The sequence below is a fragment of the Hevea brasiliensis genome, chromosome 9 (genome assembly GCF_030052815.1).
Source record: "Hevea brasiliensis isolate MT/VB/25A 57/8 chromosome 9, ASM3005281v1, whole genome shotgun sequence".
NCBI classification, from domain to species: Eukaryota; Viridiplantae; Streptophyta; class Magnoliopsida; order Malpighiales; family Euphorbiaceae; genus Hevea; species Hevea brasiliensis.
Genome location: NC_079501.1, coordinates 92,170,318 through 92,191,554, shown reverse-complemented (window position 1 = coordinate 92,191,554; position 21,237 = coordinate 92,170,318). Strand labels below are relative to the sequence as shown.

At 32.2% G+C, this 21,237-nt stretch overlaps 1 protein-coding gene and 1 non-coding gene across 3 annotated transcripts; one reads left to right on the top strand and one right to left on the bottom strand.

Moving 5' to 3' along the window:
- Positions 1–2,067: 2,067 nt before the first annotated feature.
- Positions 2,068–2,171, bottom strand: LOC131183695 (U6 spliceosomal RNA). Its single transcript, XR_009151732.1, has one exon. It is a non-coding gene; the product is annotated as a U6 spliceosomal RNA (small nuclear RNA).
- A 12,016-nt stretch (positions 2,172–14,187) lies between these two features.
- Positions 14,188–19,508, top strand: LOC110648813 (agamous-like MADS-box protein AP1). Of its 2 annotated transcripts, none has more exons than XM_021803170.2 (8): positions 14,188–14,618; positions 16,521–16,596; positions 17,210–17,274; positions 17,377–17,476; positions 17,582–17,623; positions 17,803–17,844; positions 18,232–18,347; positions 19,213–19,508. In XM_021803170.2, exons 1-8 carry the CDS (start codon positions 14,434–14,436, stop codon positions 19,310–19,312), a joined length of 726 nt encoding a protein of 241 aa, XP_021658862.1. In that variant the 5' UTR covers positions 14,188–14,433; the 3' UTR covers positions 19,313–19,508. The 2 variants fall into 2 exon arrangements, with proteins under 2 accessions (XP_021658862.1, XP_021658863.1); XM_021803171.2 differs by lacking the exon at positions 14,188–14,618 and adding an exon at positions 14,629–15,472.
- Positions 19,509–21,237: the final 1,729 nt, after the last annotated feature.

Genomic DNA, 21,237 nt, shown 5'->3' with positions numbered 1-21,237 from the left:
TAAAAAAATTTATAGTTTTTTTTAGAAAAATAAATTCCATAGTTACTGAATTCTTTTTATATATAGTAAATTAAAATATAAAATGGACCTAATTTTACTTTTTTATTAATTTTAATGAAAAATTATTGAAAATTATTAAAAATATTTATATATTTTAAAAATTATATTTTTATAAAGTTTAGTGCATAAGTTTACTACATTTAAGAGCGTGCAGCTCCATTATATTGGCCCCTCAAGAAAAATTTTATGACTTTTCCCCTGAACATATCAACGTTAAATATTTATTAAGCAACTATGTTTCATAGTAGACGAACAACATTTACTTTAACATGAAGAGTTGGAAATGGAAAGGGTAAGGGTTAAATGATTCAAATTCATCAATTTATAGTGGTTTGACTCATAAAGTCAACATCCATTCCTCAAATATCCACTTTGAGAGTCCATTGTCCAAATCCAACATCTTCATCTTGTTATGTTCCAACAACAATTGGATTCTAAAGTATAATGCTTTGTAGCCAATCTTTCTGCCCCAAAGACATACACTACAGAGTTTCTCCAACTTTTCACCAACTGCTTCTGAAGATCATCTGAGATCTCAATCACAGGGACCGAACCTGATTTTTTTATCATAGAATTCTCTAGTGAAATATCTATGTCCCCTGACTGTGGTTGCTCCTCAACATCCATATCAATGTCCACACCTTGCACTATTTTATCTCTAAATAATCCATTCAGGAGTTGAATGCCATTATCTAGGTGTTTGCAGTAAAATAATTAATTTTATTTATTAATTATTTTCAGGCCCAAAATTAATTAAATTAAATTTTTGTAAAATTAATTTAATTAATTAATTAATTTTATTTCATTAGTTTAATTAGTGAGAGGCCTGAGATAAATTAGTAGATAAATGTTAAAGATAAATATCAAGAGGAAGTTAGTAGATATGGGTAATAGTTGGTGAGCAGTTTACGGGAAGCTAAGGGAAGTTACCAAATAGTGGCAGGTAACTCCTATCAACTGCAAAACGTAATCTTCCAGACTCTTTCAAGTATCTACAAGGAGAACTATAAATGTGAGATGAGCAGCAATGTGAAAGAGGCTCGCATCAACCCAACAACCTAGCCAATCAACTAATCAATCAATCAATCAACTCAATCAAGCTATAACAATCCAATGACTCCAACAATCCAATCAATCCAACACTCCAACAATCATTTTCAATTTCCAAGCATTGTCCATTTCAATTTCTATTGTAATTTCAATTGCCAGCCATTGTATATACTTTCAATCAAGGAATATAATTTCAATTCCAATTATAGTGAGACAACCTCTTATTTCTTCAATTACTTTACAATTAAAGGCAAAGCTATATTTAATGTAGTCGATTCTTACAATCATTTGATCTAGAAGTTAGGAGCGCATCTGTAACGATCGGGCTCCAACCACTAGAGGAATTGTCCGCTTTGGCTATAAGCCTCACGATTTTGTCCCATAGGTGGAATGGAGAACTTCCCAAGAGGTCACCCATCCTAGGATTTCTCTCAAGCGAGCACGCTTAACCCTAAAGTTCTTCCAACTCTCTAGGCTATTCCACCAAAAGGCGCCTCTAGTGATTAGTTCCCCTATTTTATATATCATTACTTTTTGAGCCCAAGACCATCTCCGTGCTTTGCCGATGTGGGATTTGCCTAAGAGACCTTTCTCCCCCCCCTTTCGGGACTCAACGTCCTCACTGAGGTTTGCCCCACCATCGCCCAAGAGGACACACGAGTGGCTCTGATACCAATTGTAATGATCGAGCTTCAACCACTAGAGGAATTGTCTGCTTTGGCCATAAGCCTCAAGGTTTTGTACCATAGGTAGAATGGAGAACTTCCCAGGAGGTCATCCATCCTAGGATTTCTCTCAAGCGAGCATGCTTAACTCTGGAGTTCTTCCAACTCTCCAGGCCATTCCACTAAAAGGCAACTCTAGTGATTAGTTCCCCCATTTTATATATCATTACTTTTTGAGCCAAAGACCATCTCCGTGCTTTGCCGATGTGGGATTTACCTAAGGGACCTTTTTTAAAATTTGGACCATTTCTCGATTTATGCGTGTCATCCTTGCACAGGGACCATGCTAATCTTCTCTGTATCGATCCAATTTTATTGGATGTCCCCGATTAGTTCCCCCATTTTATATATCATTATTTTTTGAGCCCAAGACTATCTCTGTGCTTTGCCGATGTGGGATTTGCCTAAGGGACCTTTCTCCCCCCCCCCCTTTCGAGACTCAGCGTCCTCGCTGAGGTTTGCCCCACCATCGCCCAAGAGGACACGTGAGTGGCTCTGATACCAATTGTAATGATTGGGCTTCAACCACTAGAGGAATTGTCCGCTTTGGCCATAAGCCTCATGGTTTTGTCCCATAGGTGGAATGGAGAACTCTAGGGTTAAGCGTGCTCGCTTGAGAGAAATCCTAGGATGGGTGACCTCCTGAGCAGTTCTCCATTCCATCTATGGGACAAAACCGTGAGGCTTATGGCCAAAGTGGACAATTCCTCTAGTGATTGGAGCCCGATCGTTACAGCATCCTAGTTGATTGACTCAGTATCTAGCACGCCGTGAATTTCAAGCTATTTTTTAGTCAAATTGTTTTTACAACAAACAATTTTTAGCATGCCCAATAGGACCAATGATCTCATTTTAACTCCAATTTTCAATGTTCTTAACAAAAAATTTCAAATAGAGATTACACATATCTTAGTTGCTGATTAAAAAAAAAAAAAAGGTAAGAAGAGTTAATTCTTGTTATTATTATTGAAGAAACCAATGCACCATCCATTGCTAAGGTCTTGAAAAAAGACATAAATGAGCAGTTGGATAAAAATGATCAAACTTTGAATAAAATTATTGATGCAATTATACTTTTAGCTAAAAAGTTAAATTTTCTAATGCCTACATTATCTGATGGCTAGTTTACTAGGCCCAAAGAATCTCATTTAGAATCTAGGAGCCTTAGGGTGCTCGAAGGCCAACCTCAACTAAGAACTCCACATGGTGGAACTAGTGGAAGCCATGCTCAAAATGAAAAAATGGTACCAACCACCACACAGGAGAGAGGAATAGGTGGCTAACTAGTCTAGAGCATTAGTGTGAACTAGCTGCTTAAGGAGTAGGACTGTTACTCATACCCAAATTCTTAATAACACTAACCTGGTAACTCACCATGGTGTTTACGATGCATAGGTAATTGCAGGTTCTCAAGTGGTACTAGTGCCCTAGCAGGTGTGGATGCTCTAGGTGACCTTTGGCTCAGAAGGCTATAATTACAAAGGAATTAACTTAACTATGATGCAGGTACCTCAACCAATTGTATTAATGCCTCAGGTATTAGCACTTATGGATTAGGTACCTGTGACACCAACAACTCCTCAGGTGACTATGGAAGCAGTAAAGGATGTTGTTCATGAGCTTTATGAGCCTAGTCTGAGACAGATTGATTGCCTAGATTTTCAAAAATGTTACCTAGATGCCATTGACAGGAAGAATCTATATATAAGGGGTTACCGTATTCCGTACTTTACTGTATTTTTAGCTGAAGATTGGTAGTCTACCTTGGATCATATAACGAGATTCACTCTTTAATGGGATGAATTGAAAAATTATAACAACTTTACTAGTTTCAAGCTAAGACTTTTCCTAATTCTCTCATTGGTCCTACTTTCACTTAGTACCCTATCCTACTAAGGAACTCTATTAATTCATAGTAGAAGATGAAGAGGTTGTTCCACATCTAGTTCTTCAAAGCCAAACCTGATGTGTGTGTAGCAGAACTATCAAGGATGACATAAAGAAGTGGAGAATCAGTAGATACTTTCATCACTAGGTTTAAGAAGATGAGAAATAGATGCAAGTTTTTCTTACTTAAAGCAAAATATGTCAAAATGATGCAAGCTGGGGAAGAAGTTCTAGGGGATGGAATTCAGAGAATTTCATGAACTTGCTACCAAAGTGGCTGAGTATGAAGAGCTACTCATGGAGGAGTAAAACGGAAAGAGAACCGCCTTAGGGATATACTTCCAAGATGTAAACAATGATGAATTAGCTGAAGCTGACATGGTCACTATTGATTCATATGTTTTTCTTGCCTTAGGTACCCCAAATTAAATGGTTCCTAGTAAGGAAACTAATTCCCAATCATCTTCAAACATGACTCTCGTATATACCTTTGACTAAATAAAATAGAAGAGATCTTTGATTTCCAATTGAAGGAGAAATTCTTCACTTTTCTTGCAGACCACAAGCTCCCAACTAAAGAAGAGATGAAAGGGAGATATTACCGTAAGTATCATGATTCCTAGGACCATAGTACTAATAATTGTTAGGCTTTCAGGAGCATGATACAAGACCGTGTCAACAAAGGAGTTTTTAAATTCCCGAAGAAGAAGGAAGATATGCTACTATATGAGAATCTTTTTTTTCTAGGAGCCTTTGTCAACACAACCAACATAGATCTTAGGGGAGTTATCAGAGAACATAGGAAGTTACAGGTTTAGGCAGGAGGAGTCAAAGGAACTAAGGTTCATTCGCACTTCTACTCATCATATGGTACCTTCCCAAGAGCATCAAGGTACCTGTATGTATTCATGTCCAACATTATAATGTGGGCATGAGTTCAATTCAGCTCCTTACAGAGAAGATGCACCAAAGGACTCAGGGGGCTCTACCATATCTTCCAACCATGGGTCCTTAAAGGAAGAGAAACAAAGTGATGATGATGAATCCCTTGAAGATAAGATATCAAAGTATCTAGACATCATATGTTACATGAGGGGAAAACAAAACACTACAAGAAGAACTAAAGAAAAAACTAAATTTTTTTAAGCAGCACCAAAAAAAAAAAAAAAAAAAAAAAGACAAACATAATGCTAGCATTCACATGTAATTGAATGAAAGGTTGATGTAAAGAATGTAGGCCTACTGCCACTATTATTCATAAATAGAAAGTTGAAACACGATTTATGATTCAACAAGTTCTCAAGTATTTACAAGTATGCTAAATTTATTACGTCATAATACAATAATTACATCATGCAGAAAAATTCTTAGAGGAAGGTTAGAGTTAATAAATTTTGGAAAAAGGCTACAACTCCCAAATATTTGATACTGTGCTTGATGAGGAAGTGCTAGAAGACCTACACTTTCATGCTTTATGTGCAGTTTCTACAAAGATAAAAACTAAGAAATGAAGTTAGGCACTTATGAAAGCACCTAAGGAAATTAATTCTTCAAGTATACAATGGTCTTAGGAGGCTGTAAGTACTTTAAGAACCTTAACAAGAGCGGATAAAGACTGACCACCACTAGAAGTATTTGAGAAATAAGTACCTGCAGAGGTACTAATAGAGGTACCTGTAGAGGCAGGTTTAGAAGCACCTACAGGTCAATAAAAGTACATGGTTAGTGAAAATTTAGACAGAGTCTCCTTTATAATATAAGTATCTACAAAATTGGTTTTTCAATATTTAGCCAATTTACAACACGACCTACAGGGGAAACACATAATATACAATAGACCAAGTTATATCCAGCATGTGTAGTTTCATTATTACCTCCTGCAACTTAGGAAAATGAGTTAAGCAAGAGGAGTATACATCCAAAAACCAAAAGAACCAGTTTTCAAGGTACTTACAGTAGGAGAGGTGTAGTACCAGTATTGGAGTCCAGGTACCATAGCAGTAGTACTCAGTCTAGGGATGCCACTACTAATGGGTGATACTTATGGTAGTATTAGGAGCATCTATGAATTAATAAGTACCTATGAATTGGTAGGTATTTGGGAATTAGCAGGTACCTGTGAACTAGTAGGTACCTGTGAATCAGAGGGAGAAGCACTAGAAGCCATCTCTACAATAACAAATATAAAAAATATCCCAACATCAATCATAAGCTAGTACCCATCAAATTGCAAAAGCACCTGGAGATATAAAGTGTTAGTAGTATGTCCTAGAGTATATTATTTTGTATATATCTAGTACATATTTTTTTAATAAAAGGCAATTTTACTTTTTCGTTTACATAATATATTTATGTGTAATAGAAAAGGTCCATTTATATTTGGTTAGAAATTCTATTCTTAGGTTGTGAAGAATATAAGTGATAGTATTTCTAGCACAAAGTATCATAAATTGGTTCACAATCGAGAATACTTCACAAAGGATATGACTTATCTAGAAAGATTGTAATCATGTTTGTTCCCAAAGTATTTATATGAGATATAAATAAGATAGAGTGGTGAGTCTCATGCCATATAACAAACATGATAAACACTTATAAATGATAAGTAGGCTGAACCAGTGATGCTTATGACAAGCATATGGAGTTTACTCTTGTCAATGCATTGTCATATATCATATCAGTGCATATAATCTTTAGACCTGAGATAACACAGTTATCTTGTATATAGGTGGTTTGAGTTTGATACTGCTTTCATACTTGTACTGTGTATGGGTATATGGGCATGTGTTGGCTCCTACTAGTTATATATGGAGATAGGTGTTGATCAAGATGGAATCAATTACCCTAAGTAAATAGGGATAAAATCCTATGTTCATTTAATTGTTCTTAATGTTTCAAGTTCCTGGCCAAGACAGACAGATTTAGTCAGAAAAGAGTTTCTGACAAGAAAATCTAATTAATCAAGAACTGGAATTAAAAGAGAATATAATGTTCATAGCAAATAGGGTTTGACATTAACCATGACTCCAGCTCAAATTGGAATTTTGTAATGGAGAGATTCTAGTGCATGGTAACATATGATTAAAGGTTCATTTAAGGTATTCCTTATTACTGATTGGGCGGCCATGGCATACTATACTAGGTGTCAACCATGGTCTATGAGATGCCTGAAATGATTTAGAGAAATCATTTACGATAAGAAAGAGTTCTAATGATATTAAGAGTTAATATCATTTCTCATTGCCAATAAGTAATGAGCCTAGTAAGTCACACATCTACACAAGCTAATCACCATTTAAAATGTGATTTAATTGATTAATTAAAGAGTTTAATTAATTAATTAAAGAGGTTTGGTTTGCAATAAGATTGCAAAGTCCCTAGCATGACTTGAAACCAAATCTAGGTTATTGGATGTATAGTATAAATTAAATTTATATTTACTTTGATTAAATATGAATTTAATTATGATAAATTAGTTAATGGAGATTAATTAATTAATTTATAGTTGATATAAATTGATTTAAAGAGGAGAAATTATAATTTTGGGATGAGAACTCAAATTAAAGAGTAAGGGCAAATTGGTCTTTTCACATGGTGACATGTGGCACCATGAGATGGTGACACATAGCACGATATGATCTTGCCACTTGTCTTCCTATGATAGAAGGCCACATGTCATGATTTAAATGGAGCTTGACACATGGCTTCATAGGATTAAATCAAATAATAATAAGATGGGATCTTGTGATGACATGTGGCAAGTGAATTAGGGTTTGACCTAAGTATAAAGAGAGGTTATAAAGAAAAATCAGCCACACTCTCTCTTGTCTCTCAAGTGTGATGGCAACAAGAAGTCTCCCTCTCCTCTTCAATTTCTCAATTGATTCAAAGGGAAAAACTTAGATTTCCTCTTGAATTAAATTATTAGAAAGTGTTTCTAACACCCAATACATTCATACAATCTTCACAAAGTATAAACCCCATCTCATAATTGGTTGACAAGGCTTGAGAAGTAAATCTAGGGGCTGCTATTGCTACTTTGGTGTGTGCTTGTGGTGGACAAGCTAAAGGGACAACGTTTGGGGTCCTAAAAATATCCTAAGATTGCATCAATTGTGCATAAAGAGGTTAGTATCTAAAAATCCCTCTTTTAGTTAGGGTTTGATTGTATTAAATGTTAATTCATAATTTTTAATGGCAAAATTTTAATGCATGCTAAAATATGTTTTGGTATGCAATTGGGCATTGGAAATTGATTAGGTTCATAAGAAACTTGGTATGGTGCATGTAACCTTAGAAATAATTTTTAAAATTCAAGGTTCTAATGCTCAATAATCACACTTCCACTCCTTCAATTGGTATCAGAGCCACTATATTTGCCATTAAGATTGTATATGAGGTTTAATTGTGTGATTGGATCAAATTTTAGATTGATTCAAAGTTGTTTAGGTAATCAAAGGTGGTGGCATGGTTGAGATGCATACCCCAAGAGTGCATTTTGATTTTGGACTTCTTTATGCAATTGTTGTATATCTTAAGGCCCATAATTAGGCCCATACCTAATTAAATTGTTTAATTATGAATTTTAATCACACAATTAATTTTTGAAAAGTGTTTTCAAGGTATTAAATTTGGAAAGGGTTTCTAAATTTAAATTTATTTGAATGAGATTCAAATCTGAATTTTTTGGTTGAATATGTGATATTCAATTTAATTTTTAGTATGTAAATTTTATTTAATTGTTAAATTTTAATATGCATGATGGATGATCATGGACAATAAAAGACCAATGTGATTGGATTTATTTCTTTTATTTTTCTTTGTGTTGTAAAACAATTAATTTTAATTTAGTGGCATGTATTATAAATGTTGTAGTAATTTGGGTTGTAATTTCATTTATTAAAGGACTTTAAAGTCTATATTCTTGTAAACTCACCTTGGTATGTCAAGAATTACAATGTAATTGGATTACAAGAAGATCAAGGAGGTCAAGATCATTGGTGGGACCAGTGGGAGGAAATCATGATCAAGTGTTGATTATGTACTCCTTCAGCAACTCTTGTAAAATGATCAGAATTGAATCCCTTAGAAAGTCCATGATCATACCATATTATTTGTTTATCCATTTATGCATGAGATGTATGTGAATGTATGCAACTATATGGTATATGCATGCTAATTGGATAATGTGCAAAGTGAGAACATAATAGTAATTAAATCGACCACAAAATCTTCCAAACAAATGATTAAGTTAGAAATGGTATAATTAAAGTAATTATATTATGGCCCTCCATTAAGGCAATTATTTTAAGAAATTTTAAATATTTGCATGTGATGCATTTAATTTAAGAGATTTTCTTAAGAATAATTGTTAAGCATAAGATGTTATAAATATGTAAATAGTTGGTGCCCAATAATGGATGTGCCTGAGGATATTAAAATTATTTGCATGTTTACTGGCTCAATGGGATCAACTTAACTAATGCAAGATAAATCAATAATGGATGTGCCAGAGATTTTTGAGCATTAGTGGCTAAGTAAATGATTGAACCTCACATGAGATGTGATGGGCAAGGAGTTGCTCAATTATAATTTATTGTAATATCAATAAAGGATGTGCTTAAGGATGATCAATAAGACTTAAGAATTCAATCACCTACTAGAAATCCAACCAACTAAGATTTTCGTTTCCTACTTTGAAAGGATGTGCCTGATATTTTTTATAGAAATTTAGTTATTTTTATTGAAAAATTAAAATAAAAAATTAACCTTATGGATACTTAAATTAATTTATTATACTATATTTATGATAAATATAAAATTTATTTACTTTTCAAATATAAAATTTAAATTAAGAGATTATTTTATTAATAAAATAAAACTTTAAGAATTATATTATAATTTACTGTTAAGCTTTTAAGATTCATTTTAATTATTTGGCTAAAATTACATCTATATATGAAACGGTTCAATTTTATTGTATAAAAATTAAAAATTTTAGCTGTAATTATAAATGTGTAATCGTTTAAACTTTTTCATCTAATAGACTTTTTTTTTTATTTAACTTTGAAGTTTTATGGCATTGATTATATGAAAGTAATTATACATGTTAGTGAAAATTGTGCGGCTGCAGCCTGCAACAAATGGCCTAAAAGAGCCAACCCAAATAGACTTGTAAATGTTACACTCATTTCATATAGGTATTTTAGGGTATTTTTTTCATTCATTGTACCTTTATAATTAAGTACTTTTTATGTTTGTAACTTTTATTTTAGTTAAATTGCTAATTTTAGTTACTTTATATTTGATTTTTGGAATTTTGATGTTTATAATAGGTTTTGTGGTGAATTGAAGGTCAATAATGCATTAGAAGATGATTTAAGGAGGTTCGAAATCTTAAAAAATGAAAAAAGTTGAAAGAAATCAAGTTTTGAAATCCAAGCCTGCCAAAATTTGCTTAAAAAGTTGCTTAGGGTACACTAGATCCTACTTATAGCATGTCGGGGTACTTGAGATCTGACATGGGATATGTCGCAAGTCAAGCACAACAGAAATTAAATGTAACATAAAACATGACAAGATTCGCTGAAGAACCTACTTACTCTGTGCCGCTAAGCAGTGCAACACCTGGAACCTTACTTGAGATGTTGCTTAGGGTGCGCAAATCTGATAAAGGATACCCTAGAAGCGTGAAAAAACAAACTGACCTGGATAATTTTTACACCTCACCTCTTGTGCAGTCAGTTGTCCTTATCCCTTTTTGGCCTACTTTAGGACAACTTTAGAGACCATATAAAAAGATATTTTTCTGGTTTTTGTCCTAAGAAGAAAAAAGGAAGAAGGAATAATGGAAGAAAAGAAAAAAATAATAATAAGAACGAGAAGGGAGGATGCTATTTCTGTTAGAGAGCTGCTGCCAAGTGACGTCAAGCTATAGCTTTTCATATTTTTGGATCTCCTTCACCTGGGTTTTTATATTCTTAGTCTATTTTTATGTTTTCTTTGTTAGTTTTATTATTTTCTCTTATAAATTTTACCATGAGAAAGTAATTTTTCTAAGATTTCAGAGTTGGGTTACAATGTTTTGAATTTATTTGTGGATTTTGATTGAGTTTTATCCTAATTTATATAAATATGAGTTTTAATTCTTTTCTTTGTGTGCTTTATGACTCATCTAATGTTGGATCCCATTGGATCTAGTTTTTAATCTTTGATTGAATGACCGAAAGTGTAACACCCACTATTTCCCGAAGTCAAATTTCTATTGTAGATGGAAATTTCTAGCAAAGTCGAAGATCCCACCAATAAGGGAGTGGTGATAGAAGTGTAAGTGCATATGTGTGTGTGTGTGTGTGATATGTTCAAAATGTATTTAAAAAGGAAAAAGCTTTAAAAAGGTTTTGTTTTACAAAAGTTTTCAAGTGTTCCTTTGGGCAGAAGAAATTTTGGCAACCGAAGTCCCTTTTATTGTCCAAAAACTCTTTTTGGAAGAGCGGACTCTGGCAGCCGAAAGCTAGGCTTCCGACAGCCAAAAGTCCCTCGACTGACAAGGGGATAAAAGGGCTCAAAACTCATGTTTCTGCCAAAACACTTAGGTTTTTCTCTTTTTCCCACTCTCTCAACCTGGTGAAACATACAAGGAGGATTTGGAGGAGATTTCTTTATTTTTTTTCAAAGTTTGAAGGTGGATTCTTCCATTTTTGGGAGTGCAAATTCAAGTTTTGAGTCTTTAGTCCTCTCACCTCTAAGCTCTAAGAAAGAGGTAACATTCTTTTATTTTTGATCTAATAGGTAGATCTAAGTAGTTTGATGAGGAATTAGGTTTTATAACTTTAATTTCATGTGAAGTTGTGTTTAAGATGAGATTTGAAAAGTTTATGCATGTTAGGGTTAGGATTTTATGATTTATGTTAAAATTGCATGTTTTCAGTGTTAGTTTAAGTATGCTTAAATGTTATGGGCCTTAAATGGCTAGTTCCTCTTAATGGATTGAGGGAATCCTTGTATATGTTATGTTGGATTTGGGGGAAAACCTAATATTTGAGTTTTTAGTTAATGTATGTGAGAATTAAGCATGCTTTCAAGTTGTTTTAGGCCTTAGAGATGTGTATATGTATTTGGTTTATGTTTTGGAATTTTGGAATGAGTTTGGGGCTTTTGGGAGTTTGAATCTATAGGTTTTCAGCTTGAAAATTCTAGAAATTTCCAGATTCAGCTGGCAAAAATCATAGTTTCAACAGTCAAAGCATGCAATTTTTTAGAAAATCTGAAAAATTTCTAGGTTTGACAGTCGAAGTCTAAGACTTCGATAGCTATAGTCAGCACTGAACTAAAAGGTCATCCGAAGCCTAAGACTTTGGTAGCCAAAGTAGTTTTTGCCTGACTTTTTCTCCATTCTTTTTTAAGATTCCAAAACATGGTTTCATGCTTCTTAAAGGCCTAGAATAATATGTTTAATAAGTGTATAGAGTTTTAGAACTTTGTATAACTTTTTAGGGTTTGATTTTATAGGATCAAGTTTAAGGGACTCAGAAGGTTAAGGATCTAAGGATAGCTACCGTTTGAGATAAGAGGCTGTTAGGTTACAAGATATGAGCAACTCTAACCTTAATAAAATAGAAACTATTTAAATTTAATTTATGATCATCTTCATGTATCATATCATATTTATTTAGGATGTATGTATCCAAAACATGAATATATTGGATAATTACATAATTGTTGTTGGTGTATTTGATGGATAATGGATGACCCACTGACTCTCCCTATGTTATGACTACATTATGTTATGTATGTTATGGATCCATAATATCCAATGGGAGATCTTTATGATGCCCCTGGTGCATGACACAAGTCATGTTTTAAGCTAAAGTCCTGAGGAGCCTTTGTATGAGTCGAGCACATTGGATATAAAAAGCCTCTATATGAGCTGAGCATATTGGATTTAGGAAGTCACTGGTGACAAGTCTATCCTACATGAAATATTTATTATGTGAAAACTCATTTGAATGTTGTACTACTTATGTATGAAATGAATAATAAATTTAAAGTAAATTAGTTTATTCACTGAGCTTGTGTAAGCTTAACCCTTTTACCTAGCCCCAGGTGCAGGAGTACAGGAATAAAATAGTTTTTTTGGAGAATGAGTAGCAGGAGTAGCTGTAGAATTTCCCTATGTATATTGTATGTTTAGTTGGACATGTAAATTGTAAAAGGATAGTTACTGTGCCCGTAAATTGGAAGGATTTGATTATTTAATTAGTTTAATTGGAAATTGAATCAGTTGATTGCACACATATAGTTTTTATAGGGATGACAAAAATTCTTGAACCCAATTCAATTTGCTTTAATCTTAATCAATTTTATTCAATTATGTTTCAATCCTGGTATTGTGTGGGATGAAGATGGAGACATTTTCCTCACCCCAAATCTTGTAACCTGCCCCGCACAATAACATTTTATTAGTTTTATTAAAAAATTTATTTCTATGTATTTATATATTTAAATATTATAATTTTAGTAAAAAAATATTATTAAAATTATATTTAAATTTATATTTTTAACTTATATTTTTGTTTTTTAATAAATAAATTCATATTATATAATAATAAATTAAAATAAAATTAAAAAAATAAAAAGAAGTCAATTTAATGGTTAAATTTTCTTTTTCAAATTTTTCATTTTTAAAAGATGATTCAAATTGGAATGTACCATTGATTTTCGTCCCATTCCAAAGGAAGGAACCCTGACTAATCCTCTTTTAAAAATAATTTTTATTTTATCTAGACTTAATTTATTATAAATTAAAAAAATATATTATAAAGTCATTAATTAAATATATAAGTTTTATATATTTATATTTTAAACTTTTGACAAATGAAATTTAGATAAAAAATTTTCTCTTAAAATAGTTCTAATTCGATTCGAGCCAAAAAAACTCTTGATGATTCCAATCTCAAATCTAAACATAACCGTTATGATCCGATTATAGGGCCAAACCGAAACGTGTCCACACTTAGGAAGATATTCTCAATCATACTCCCAATTAACGGTTTTTTCAGTTAAACAAATCACAATTGAAGTTAAACAATGTAAAAGTTTCCTTATAGAAACAAAAATCTCCGCCGTCAAAAGGAAAAAAAAAAAAGAAACTTTGTGTGTTATTTGTTGGGAGACGACACGATTCGCCATACGAGAGCTTCCAATTTCCACACTGCGCAGAGGATCTGACACACCTGCAAATAGCTTTGGTGGCCTTGACCAATAGAACAAAAAAGTAGAAGAGAAATTCAATAAACAAAGAGAGAGGGAAAGTAATAAATTAAAACAATTATGTAGTTTCACATATCAGACAACAAGGACTAGATAGTACAACCTCCAACCAATGAGAACTCGACAGCAAATTCTCAAAAAACCACTCTGGTATTGGCTAAACCTGCCATAGGGCCATTTTCCATATAAACCAGTACTCACCTTCTACCTCTTCCTCTGCTTCCCATTCTATATATGTGCATGCTTTCTTGGGAACCATTCTCATGTAGCAACAAGAAGAAAAAAAAAAATAATAAAAATCCCCCATTTATTTTTCTCTCTCTCTCTCTTCTGGGTTGTGGTTTGGTAATTCTTTTTTGGTTTCTTCTTGAGTTTTGGTTGTTGGGTTATTTTGAGGAAAGAAAAAAAAAGAAGAGAGAGAACAAGATTTTTATCATCAATGGGGCGAGGTAGGGTTCAGTTGAAGAGGATAGAGAACAAGATCAACCGCCAGGTAACATTTTCCAAAAGAAGAACTGGGTTGTTGAAGAAAGCTCATGAGATCTCAGTCTTATGTGATGCTGAGGTCGCTTTGATTGTCTTCTCCTACAAAGGGAAGCTCTTCGAATACTCTACTGATTCTTGGTACTATTAATTATACATAATATATATCTCAGGCTTGCTATGTGGTTTTTAGGTTTTTCTTTTGTTTTGTAAGATCTGATGGTTTTCTGTATCGATATTGTTTTCTTTGTGTTTCATCAACATGGTTTTAATTTAATTTCTTGACTTATTTGGATACTCTTTTCTCAGAAAATTCTTTATCCAGGGACACTAATCTACATGGATGACACGTATCTTGTACAAAAATGACCATCTTCAACTTATATTCTATTTTGTTCTTTATTTTTCCCCCCCTTTTCTTTCTCCAAGAAAATCAGTCACAGACGCACTTGACATTTGTCGAGAATAGATTTGCTCTTGTCTAATTTCATGCACAGCTATTAATTATCAGATAAGTTACGTACTTTATTTGATCCCTTGTTTTGTACTCCATTGATCGGAAATGTTATTTGCAGTGAAGTTCTTTCTTTCTTTTCTATAATGTTACCTTGTCCAAGCACTACGCCATAATTTTTAACCTATGCTCATGGTGCAATACATATATTGATCTTGCTAAATTAACAATATATAAAATAAATTAAAAACATTCAAAAATTCATATCTCTCTCTCTCGCTCTCTCTCTCTCTCTCTTAAATCTCTGCAAAAGCAAAGGCGATTTCTAGATGAAAATATATGGGAACTTGAAGTTTGATTTATGCCAACCATCTGGACATGTGTTTCAGAAGATTCGATGGGTACTTAACTACAGTTGTATTATTGTCTGCTTCATATGAGGAACCTCTTAAAAGTAAAGCCTAATCTAACTGCAAACCCTACTGTCAATAAGGGAACTCCGATCCACCAGTTCTCTGGCGAAGCAGCTAGTCCTCTATCCGTGAGTTGTGCCTGTTATAACAACTGTTTGTAATTTGTAATTTTTTAAGAAATTTTCATACACTATTCCGAAAATATATAATTTTTTTTTGTAATTAACTTTTCTTTTTTAAGAGAGAGAGAAACCAATTTGACGGAAAGGAGAAAGAAATTATATATATATATATATATATATATATATATATATATATATATATATATATATAAGAACAGGTGTAAATCAATGAATGAGGCATGCACTGTGGATCACAAGTCTTAAGTAGGTGCTGATGTGTTTTGAGTAGTGGAGTATATTTTAAATTCAAATTTATGTGAATTAATAAGCAATCTCCCATGTTTATACTCTCATTATTATGTGTAGGCCATCCTCGAGGTGATTATCAAGCTTTTTTTTTTTTTATTATTTATTTTTTAAATCTCTTAAGCTCAATTCAATGGCATGAATTATCCTAGTAGTGAGTTATGCATACTTCCCTTTGGTGGATGAACAATCCAAAAGCTAGAGAATATTTCTCCAGTCATCTTATTGGGAACTCTTCTTGCTTGTCTTTTGCCTACTGTATGATTTGTCATGACATCACCTTTATTTATAATGCTAAAAATAATGTTGTTTTTCGAGATAATGATATCAATTTCTTAGCCCTTAATTGCCTGCAAGTTTTAGCTTTTATATTGAGTGATTTCAGTCACCGAGCCCAAGCCCAGCTGGCTTCAAGCTTGATCTTTTAGATAATGCTTATTCTATTTTTTAATTACTTCATGAATCTTGTTTTGCTCTCTACTGTGGCCATTAAATCAATATTTTCTGCTTCTAGATAGGGATGATTTGCAATTATCATAAATCTTCATTGATGATGAAATTTTCAATCGCATGTTTCTCTTGGGAATGTTTGAAACACTATTCCACTAGTCACTTTCTGATTGACCACATTCACCTCTATTTCTTGATCAATCTTTAAGTTTCCCTATGCAATTCTTACCTGAAAATTAATATAATTAAGGATGCTCCTGGACAAATGCTTATCATCATTCATTTCCTTTTGCAACAGCATGGAGAAGATCCTTGAACGATATGAAAGGTATTCTTATGCTGAGAGGCAGCTCACAGCTGACCTTAATTCACAGGTAAGTCCTATGTATATTGTCATTAGGAATATAATTAAGCATGCATGTTAGCGATATAAAATTATTTTTGGGTCTCACCTATAAGCTTAACCTGTTAAAGAGATAAAATTATTCTTAACTGTCGCCTGTAAAATTAAACTTTTAAGTTAAAGTGGTTCAAAGAAAAGTATATTTTTTTGGTAACTAAAGAGCAATTTTATTTAAAGAAGAAATAGAGGGTAGAGGAGGCTCCAATCACTAACCATAAGGAGCAGCCACCTCAAAACCCAGAACCAAGCAAAAAGCAAAAAGAGCAGCAACAAAAGCCAACAACAACCTCCAAACGCACACAACAAATTACAAAACAAGACAGCACAAGAAGAAATAAAGAACACAATCAAGCGGCAGAGCAGCTTTGATTTTTAGAACACCTTTGCCAAAATAGAACCAGCGACAGATTAGAATAGTTTTATATATACGAAAACGAAGGTTACGTATAGGTATACCAATCGAATTTTCTCTCTACCCTTGTCGCTATCGATACAGAAATTTTCTTGATTATGTGTGACTATTAATTGATAATGTTGAACTATAATTAAATTAGTCATTCTCAACATTGAGTTTGAATATGCAGGAGAATTGGACCCTGGAGTACAACAGACTCAAGGCAAAGGTTGAGCTTTTACAGAGAAACCTTAGGTACTAATAACTAATCTAATTATTGCATGCTGTTGAGTGTCCACGTTTATAGATTTTCTTAAATTCTATGGCTTCTTGATTTCTCAAACACCTCACCTGCAGGCATTACATGGGAGAAGATATAGACTCGTTGAGCCTGAAAGAGCTGCAAAACTTGGAGCAGCAGCTTGAAACTGCTCTCAAGCACATTCGGACTAGAAAAGTATATATGCTTTATGTATATACATGCATGCTTAGATTCAAGACTGTCAAGACTGTCCAGTGTAATCCACTTGCTTTAGCTAACTTGTTTACTCTTTATTTGCAGAACCAACTAATGTACGAGTCCATCTCTGAGCTTCAGAAAAAGGTAGTTTGTTCCTGTATAATTAATTAGGCTATGGCAGCTTAAAAATTAGTCAAATTGCTTTGGCAATATACATCTTGAGTTGAGGAATTTGGCTGCTTCTTTGTTCTCTGTGCTGTTAGTTTTGTCCCATATTATATACTTCTATGTAATCATTTTGCTTTATTGTGTGATTTATACAGGAGAAGGCAATACAAGAGCAAAATAGCATGCTAGCAAAGCAGGTGATGATCTACCTTCATTATTCAAAGTCATTTTAATTTTATCCAATTTCTTTCCAATGTATCATGAAAGATCTAAGTATACATATATGTAGATCACTTTCAGGTATCTGTATATAAAGATATAATATATATGCAATGTAACTCCACAGTGCTTAGAATCCTACATTGGAAGGGTAGGAAGAAATTAACCCAATCTTGAATTTTTAGTTACATCCATTTTGTAAATTATATATAGTGTTATAAGGATTAGCAAATGGCTGATAACCAATAGTTTTTGTTAGCCGATACTGATAGCGCTGATGGTAACTAATTTATATTAAGTATTGGATGAGCCTATGATAATTTACTGGTGAGTAGTAAACCCCCACTTTTCTAATTTGGAAATAGATTAAGGAGAATGAGAAGGCAGTGGCACAGCAGGCACTCTGGGAGCAGCATAACCATGGAACTAATATGTCACCCTTCCTTCTGCCTCAGCCACCGCTCCCATGTCCAAACATTGGGTAATTTTCTTTCTTGCACTCTATAGAATTTAACTTGCTTATAAGTCCATGATAAATTGAGATTAAATAAGAAAAATTTATAAATTATAAATTATTACTTATATTATTTATATATTTTAATGCAGTCAATTGAAAGTTTAAATATTTACTCGTTCTTTAAAAAAAAAAGAAAATCACATCTACTTGGAGAGAAAAACAGATATAAGATATACTACTGATCAACCTCAAATTTAATGTGAGGGCAATGGGGCAACTGCTTCACTTAGATCGAGCTATGGATTGATTCGAATTGTGAATCGGATTGAGATCAATTTACATGAAATTTGGGATCAGACTAAGTTATAGTTCTGGTTCAAGAATTGATCCGAAACTGAGGTATAGGGAGCTAGTTCTAATTTCTCTCCTTAAACCTGAATTAGAATCGGCTTGAAACTTACTTTATTCACATTTTTTGTTTTAAAAAAAAGTTGTATTGAATCCCTTTATTTATTTTATTTTATTTTTTATATTAGAACTAAGTCAAACTATGAGATGGACCGAAACTATTTTAAATCAAAATCAGTATGAACTAAAACCTTTTCGAACTGAATTGATTCCCACCAAAAAATGGAAGTGGCCCGGTGTAGTTCCACTGTCCCTTTCATAATTGCTTTATAATAAAGGTGTAATTTAGTCATGTCCCATCATATTTCTCTGTCTTGTCCCCACTGGATTACAAATGTACCTCTTTTTTGAGATTTATTCATTGCGTCACTTAAGAGTTGTCCACTGAAATTCAACTGAAGATAAAAAAGACGATATGCAGAGTAGTATTTCAGTGGAACACGTACAGCCATTAACAGGCAATATGGTTATATATTTGCAGTGGCACTTACCAGGAAGAAGCACCAGAAGGGAGGAGGAACGAGCTTGACCTTACCCTGGAGCCAATATACTCTTGCCACCTTGGATGCTTCACCACATGAAAATGGTGACAAAAGGGAAAGATACATAATGCTCTAATGGGTACTTGCAGGCCATAAAGTTTTTGGCTTTTTAATATAGACTTGGAAACATTGGCTAAGATAATTAACAAAAAATATCAGAAAAATTGATGTGACTAAGACTTGATCATCTTGGACGCTTTTGCATATATCTAATGTAACAAATCTTCTATCTTGATATGCATGATAAATGAATATACGCCATTAATGTTTATATATATATATATATATTTTTTTTTTTTTTTTTTTTTCAAGAAACTGTAACTCCATCATCTCTGCTGTTGAAACTTCGATATGCATATCTAGGCACTGAGCTGAACCTTTCGGGTATGATCCAGAGTTCAGACCTTAGCTTCGCTAGCCATGGAGGACACGATCTCCTAGGTAAAACTAATTAATACGAACATGGTAGAGCTAGCTATCCAAGGGTAGCGGGTGTACACTTGAGAGGCAAGCGTTTTTAGGGAAGAGTTATGGTCTTGAAATTTTGTCTTAAATTTTATTTTTTCTCTTTATCTTTTTAAAGACTAATTAATAAACATTTGTTAAATGTAATTAGTAATAAATATAGAAATAAATACATATTTAATGTCAATTTAACTTTTAAAAATAAATAAATTTACTTGTATTAATTAGTAACTTATAGAGATAAAAAAATTGTCTCAATATATTTTACAAACTATATTATTTACTCTGTAGCTATATCTATAGACAAATTAAATTGTTTTAATAATCTATACTAATTCTTTTCCTGCTTTCATACGTATCTAGGAAATATATTAATAAAAAATATTTTTCTGATCAAAGAAAAATTAAATTTATTTCAAAGAAAATAACCTACACATTTTATAGATTTTAATAATCTTATTAAAATATAAAAATGTTTATAATGTATAACATAAATGCATATTATTAATTTAATATTACAATCAAATAATAAAAAATATTTCTATAAAAAATATTTTCTTAAAATTTTTAATATATAAATTATATTTTGTGATGAAATAGAACCTTATTCTTTTCATAATCAAATAGAATTACCTGAAATAATATTTTTTTAAATAGATTATTTTATTTATTAATTCCTTTGTATCACTAATTACAAATAACAATACGTTATTAATACATCTCTTTGTCTCTAACTCCTTTAATTTAATAAAACAAACATTCAAATGTTTAATAACAACAAATTAAATTTTAAAGGTTCAAAAACATATCAATGGCAATATTATTAATGTTTAATAAAAATAAAATAAATTTATAATAAATTAAAATAAAAAAATACTTGCAAGAAAAGTCGTCCCGTCTTACTTCCTCGGGGATGGTTCTCCTACCGCCTCAAAGGGGGAAAATTCGGACCCCCTCCCTATATATAGTTTTCTTTTGGTAATATGGCCCCTCCATAGTTAATTTTGCGTCAACCTCTGCTCATTTTATTTCTTAACACATGTTACATGCATTCTCTGAATTAATAATAATAATAAAAAAAACTGAATATTACACAATTTTTTTTAAAAAAAATTATAATATATTTTTAATTTTATTGATTTATAACTTGATGACAATTTTATTCATTTATTGGTTTAAAAAAATATACATGTAAAATATACAAAACTAATGAAAAAATATTTTGTATGATTTTCAAATGCTAGTATCAATATTATTTTCTTAATTTTTATATGGAAATTAACATATTTTATTTAACAATTATTAAAATGCAACAATTAATAAATTAAAAATTATTTCCTATTTACTAGCATTATAATCATAAATAATTAACGTGTATTGTAATTGATAAAATTATTGGTAATATTATAATTTATATTGTGATTATTGATAAAACTAAAATAGTATAACAAACTTTAAAAAAAAAATGTAATGTTCATATTTTTTATAGAAAAAATTAC

Excerpts from the sequence above, each read along its gene's own strand:
- LOC110648813 (XM_021803170.2), top strand. The coding sequence starts at position 14,434 with ATGGGGCGAGGTAGGGTTCAGTTGAAGAGGATAGAGAACAAGATCAAC. Across the intron at positions 17,275-17,376 it reads CTTTTACAGAGAAACCTTAG|GCATTACATGGGAGAAGATA; the intron begins GTACTAATAACT and ends CCTCACCTGCAG. Across the intron at positions 18,348-19,212 it reads CTCCCATGTCCAAACATTGG|TGGCACTTACCAGGAAGAAG; the intron begins GTAATTTTCTTT and ends ATATATTTGCAG.